At 39.2% G+C, this 6,181-nt stretch overlaps 1 protein-coding gene across 1 annotated transcript; it reads left to right on the forward strand.

The window, feature by feature from the left end:
- Nucleotides 1-1,472: 1,472 nt before the first annotated feature.
- Nucleotides 1,473-5,842, forward strand: LOC113235020 (venom carboxylesterase-6). Its single transcript, XM_026470544.1, has 11 exons — nt 1,473-1,618; nt 2,049-2,194; nt 2,366-2,511; nt 2,741-2,883; nt 3,143-3,328; nt 3,572-3,762; nt 4,099-4,267; nt 4,398-4,614; nt 4,772-4,881; nt 4,967-5,099; nt 5,369-5,842. Exons 1-11 carry the CDS (start codon nt 1,513-1,515, stop codon nt 5,568-5,570), a joined length of 1,749 nt encoding a protein of 582 aa, XP_026326329.1. The 5' UTR covers nt 1,473-1,512; the 3' UTR covers nt 5,571-5,842.
- Nucleotides 5,843-6,181: the final 339 nt, after the last annotated feature.

Here is a 6,181-nt window from a genome sequence, read left to right on the forward strand (position 1 = left end):
AAATCTTAACCCTAACATCAATTTACATCTTGGAAGTTTGCAAATTTATAAAAAAGTACCCACAATTTTACACTAAACTGCGAGACGAACCAAGACACCATCCCACAAGATACGGAAATAATCTTGTAACACCGTTCTCAAAATTGGAAATGCATAGATCGAGCCCATATTCAATGTCGATAAAAATATACAACAAACTACCGGAGCATATAAAGCAAGAAAATAAAACAAGTATTTTCATAAATAACTTAAAAAACATTCTTTCTAATAAAACTTACTATACAGTGCAACAATATCTTGATGATAAATTGCTATAGCGTTGATCTGCCTCATTCCTATTTTGCTGTCCATTATTATCATATTCATATTACAGGATTCATATGTCTTTCATTGTACCTATGTAATAATAATATAACGCACACACTCAACATAGCCCCGCACTAGGGAAACCCTGTGTCGCGGGTGCCATGGACACACACATAGACAACCACAAATTACACCCAAACTCACGAGAGAAATAATTACAGGCCATACAAATATTTCTCCCGGCTCAGGAATCGAACCTGGGACCTCTGCGTGGCAGTCCGGCATGGTAACCGTTCGGCCACGGAGGCAGTTAATGTGAATAAATAAATAAAATGAAGTAGATAACATGTTATATAATGGAGTAAATGCAATGTTATTATGGTCGAATTAAAACTAGTATAACACATAATTGTACAATTAATAATATGTTTATATATATGATAAGAAATATAATAAGAAATTTTGTAATAATAATTATTGCTAAGGCTTGAAATGTAATTAAACCATATTATAAGTTTTTATATTGCTATGCCCTTACAGTATATTACATGTATACGTAATATAGTGTAAAATTTGTATTATTTATATTATGTAAACTGCAATAAATATATTATCATTATCAATGCCCAACACTGATATAAATCTATGTACGTCACAAAATAGGCTGTACATTGAAAAGAAAAAAGTATTTTGTTGAAATGTATTTTGCAACGAAAGTATTTGAAATACAAATTACAAAATACATTACGGTCAGGTATTTGAAATACCAATTACAAAATACATTTTTAGGGAGTAATTGAAATACAAATACAAAATACGTATTTGTATTTTAAATACGTATTTCAAATACAAGTAATTCAAATACTGCCCAGCCCTGGCAATAGTCCAGATTTTCCATAACTATAGTCGGACTGTGAGCATTGTAAGCCGAACTACTTATAAAATTGAAAAATACATATACGACGCGTTGTCGGGATTACACTTCCATACCTGCTAAAAGTCTGAATGCATATGCCACTTTGCGGTCGGTCGTACATGCTTTAAATTAATAACAACAGACTCACTCTTATCATGAATCACCAAACAAAAACAACTGAGCACTCATATAAATATAAACTGCCGTATTACCTATTCAGTATCATGCGTTGCTAGAAGAGCGCAGCGCCGCCGCCAGTACTACCGTGTCAGTGCAAACGAGGCTTGAAAATGCAGTGGCTCGTGATGATCACTTGCCTGTGTGTCGCCGGCACCGGTGCAGCTGTTCATGGACATAAACACCACCATGGACATGATGGTCATCACCACGATCAGGGTATTTTCAATAATACTTTTATTTAGTTATTTAGAATTGTTTACGCGACAAGGAAAGAGATTAATAGGTTAAAAAAGGCTAACTGTATTAAAAGCTTGCGTGATTTTCGATTAATACATTATATTACTACTAAGTCTAGTTTTCCACAAATATGGTTACATAATCATGAATGGAATCGATGATGTTCGTACCCCAACACGATGTTACAACCCCAAGCGACGCCCGGGCGCGCCCACTCAAATCTACTGGGAACGGTTTTTCTCTGAAGGTTTATTTTATAAAAGATAACGCTGCTGAGTGCCAATAACGGTCAAAAATTCAAAAATAGTAATGTGTTAAAAAAGTTACTGAAAGACTTTTAATTTTCTTTGGAATATATCTAATTATTTTTTTAATAATGGTAGAGTTTGCTAAAGTTTTTCCATAACAGATGTTAGGGAGTCTGGGACGCCGGTGACAGCCACGCCGGCTGGCGCGATCCGCGGCTCGTGGATGGAGACGCGTCGCGGGCGGCGTTTTCACGCGTACCGGGGCATTCCATTTGCTGAGCCACCGGTCGGGGAGCTCCGGTTCCAGGTGAGGTTTATGTTACAAAGGAAAGTTTACAAAGATACTGAAAGAAACTTTCGAATTATTGAAAAATGAAACGTATTCATAGTAATTACCTATTTGCTATCAAACATTTTTATATCGCGCGATATAGTACTGCATTAAATGAACTTGCATCATTTGCTTCCGTCGTTGAAGCCGCCGAAACCAATAAAGCAGTACTCCGGCGAAGTGGACGCGACTGAGGAGGGTCCAGCGTGCCCACAGCCCACATTATCGCCAGACTACTACGTCGACGAGGACTGTCTTCGCCTTAACGTTTATACTCCAGGACGTACTAATAGGTAACGCGTCCAATTTTTTTTGCATTACATAATTTTTTTCATTCTAAAAATTGACATTTTATTAAAAACGTTAAAATTGCTCGAGTAACATTGTATGTATACGTATAAAAACAGTTAAAGCTAAGAATTAAAAATAATTTAGCAATGCACAATCATGCCCAATATCTAGAAATTAACATTTAGTCTTCGATAATTAATTACGTTGTGTTTGCCTGTGAATGTGTAATAGCTCGAAGCTGTTGCCGGTGATAGTGTACATGCACCCGGGCGGGTTCTACTCGGTGTCGGGGCGCAGCGACGTCGCCGGCCCGCACTACTTGCTCGAGGAGGACGTCGTCTATGTCGCGCTCAACTACCGCCTCGCCGCGCTAGGTGTGTTGGCTTTATACTACGTGAACAGTAGCCGCCCGGAACAGAACGTTTGTTGTCATTACCAGATTAATACATTTTATTTTTTAACTTAAGTTTTCTTCACGTGCAAATTTTTTTAAAATATATTTATCTGAAACGAAGTAAAAATAATCAGTCCAGAAATTGACAACAATATAGAGACAACGACTGTAACAATAGTTACAAACGGAATAAGGTACAAAAGCGGTTTGTTGGCTTCATTTACATATATTGTCTACAGGGTTCATAAGTACAGGCGACGAGCATGCCCCAGGCAACAATGGATTCAAGGACCAGGTCATTGCGTTAAGATGGATCCAGCGAAACATAGCAGCATTTGGCGGAGACCCAGACCTCGTTACCCTCACGGGGTACAGTGCTGGCTCGTTTAGTATTGCACTGCACATGGTCTCGCCTATGTCTAGAGGTTGGTGGACTCTTAGTCGTTCATGAACTTCGTTTAGGCTGTTTGTCAACATTTTGATTTTTTCATTGAGATAAAAGAGTTAGGTACATTACAATGTAGCGAGAGATTTCTCACAGTTATATGGCTCTAAACTGCATAAGTGTACATTACGTAAAATCCCGCCTGAGTGGAAATGCTGCTTTACAATAGCTACGAAAAATTTTAATTTTAATTTTTTTTAAATTAAAAAAAACTTTCTCTCAGGTCTATTCCACCGTGCTATCGCCATGAGCGCCTCTCCGATCTCTCAAGTGGTGATCGGAAATGAGCAGAAATACCTTGCCGAGCGGCAGGCGAAGCTGCTCAACTGCTCCACGGATACCAGCAAGCAGATCATTGACTGTCTGAAGACGAAGACTTGGAGGGAATTAGGAAACTCCTTGGATAACATGTTTGTACGTTTCCGTTATTTGCGTAGGTTTGTCTTTGTATTATTTAAATTGCGTTTCAACACTAAGGTATTGGCGAGCGATATTGATCGATCGTGTTGTAGTCCCAAAGTTATATTGGTCGAGAAACTGGAAACTCCAAACGGTCGTAACGTTGACACAAAACGCTTCATACTTATTTCGTGGTGGTGGTTTGTTGCAATTGCCTTAGAGTATTTTTTTATTTGCTATTTCTTTTATCCCAGATGAAAGTTTGAGCCCTGAATGAGTTGGCATTGTTTTAAGTTGTCACAATTGTCAAGGTGTCTTTTATAAACGATTTATGAAATCCTTATCACTTAGGAGTTCGGCTTCGACCCGGTCTTAATGTGGAACGTGGTAGTCGAGCCGGACTTCGGACAGGAGCGGTTCCTGACGGAGCAGCCGCTGGACATCATTCGTCGGGGAGATTTCTACGCCGTGCCGATCATCATCAGTCAGACGCAAGACGAGTTTTTCTGGAAAGCTTTCAGTTAGTATTCTAAAAATGTCCTTTTTATTCAGGTGTCCGTAAAAAATTACAATTGGTGTCTTAATAGTTTTATTGAGTTATTGTTTTAAATACAATTCTAATAACTAATTCGAAAAGCATTCTCGAATAGACATTCTGGCCAATGCAACAAGGATGCAGGCAATGAACGAAGACTGGGAGCGCATTGCACCAATCGCTTTCATGCTACCTCCCGAGGGCGCGGCGGTCGCCTCCCGCAGGCTCAGGAAAGCTTATCTCAACGATAATCCACTGAGGAACGACTCCACGTCCGCCGATGGACTGGGAAAACTCTATTCTGATAGTATCATTGGATTTGCTGTTCATAGGTAAGGATGTACATTCTATGTCATTATTATATTATTCTAATAAGATTTTGTATTGCCTATAATTATAATAATTTAAAACGCCTGTGTTTACCTATATTATTGAAGTCACTTTACGGTTGTTTAAATTTCCGATCATTTGTATCGTATGCCATTGCAGAATGGCAAACCTAATGTGTCGTTACTCGCCACAACCGGTATGGTACTACGAGTTCGGCTACGTCGGTCAGCACAGCCATTACGAGGACCCCATCACCAAGAAGCCCGTTGGCAAGTGAACTTGTAGTCGAGAGTGGGGAGTAATGCATGTTTTGTTGTAAATACCGCCCTCCTGACAAATCTCTATCTCCCTCAGGAGCGGCTCACCATGACGACCTGATTTATCTGTTCACTCTCCCCGCGGCCTTCCCCGCCGTTCCTCTAAACTCGGCCGATGACAGAATCGTCGAGCGCATGGTCGCGCTGTGGTACAACTTCGCTCGATTCGGGTGTGTTTATTAGGTTCACAAAGAACCTTTGGAAACTGTGGTTGAACAATTGTAATGTTGCAAATAAAAAAATATTCATTCAGAGTTAAATTCGTATTGGACTACAATACAAAAGCCCACTACTACTACTACTACTCGATTTCTGCAAAAGACGCACGTGTGGAAAGATAATCGCTATCTTTTGAACATATACTATTCTTTAATATATCTAAAACCCGTTCATACACTATTGCTCGTTTTGGTAAAACTGTGTGATTTTATTTACGCAGAGACCCAAGGCCGCACAGCTGTGACACGCCGCAGCTGGCGGGACTGCGCTGGCCCGAGATGAAGCCCCGCGACAGGAAGTACCTGCGCATCGACAGTGAGCTCTCCATCGGGAAGAATCTCTTCGAGGACAGGTTCCGTGTCTGGGACGAGCTGTATGCGCTGCCCGAGGACTCATCGTCATCATCGTCAGAAGACGACTAACCGGCCACGTTTAAGCGACTTAATAAAATAATGATTTGGCTGAATCATTAATTGTAAAGATATAGCGATCTAAAGCAAAGTGTATAGCCGAATTTTTTTTTCAGCTTTAGTTTTGTTCTGAATTTTACTACTTACTTACTACGTGGAAGGATGGATGGATGCCATAAAATCACCATTGGTATGGCTCTACATACTGTAACAATATATTTTAATGTATTGAAACTTTCAAAGAGCGATTATACAACATTTGAGCGAGCAATAATAAAAAGTTAATTTGAAAAATATTTATTTGATTTAAACCTCCTTAAGCAGTATTCGGGACGGGATATTCTCATTCGTTGTAATAATTATAAGTGAATGTTACTCACAAAATCCATTTATGTAGGTACGCCATAGCAAACACAACAAAAGCAACGAGTGCATAATATATCCATCGCCGCCGCGCCGGTGCACAAACCTTCCTTACGGCTGCTTTCTATAAAATTATCATTATATTATTAATTTCTATATAATTATGGATTGAGATTAAATAATCTCAATCCATGATTTGCTATCTGAGCTTGAATAATCAATCCAAATCCTATTTTTACTATTTCAATAACCGATCGATG

The sequence above is a fragment of the Hyposmocoma kahamanoa genome, unplaced genomic scaffold, assembly GCF_003589595.1.
Source record: "Hyposmocoma kahamanoa isolate Upper Pololo Valley unplaced genomic scaffold, ASM358959v1 86904, whole genome shotgun sequence".
Taxonomy (NCBI): domain Eukaryota; kingdom Metazoa; phylum Arthropoda; class Insecta; order Lepidoptera; family Cosmopterigidae; genus Hyposmocoma; species Hyposmocoma kahamanoa.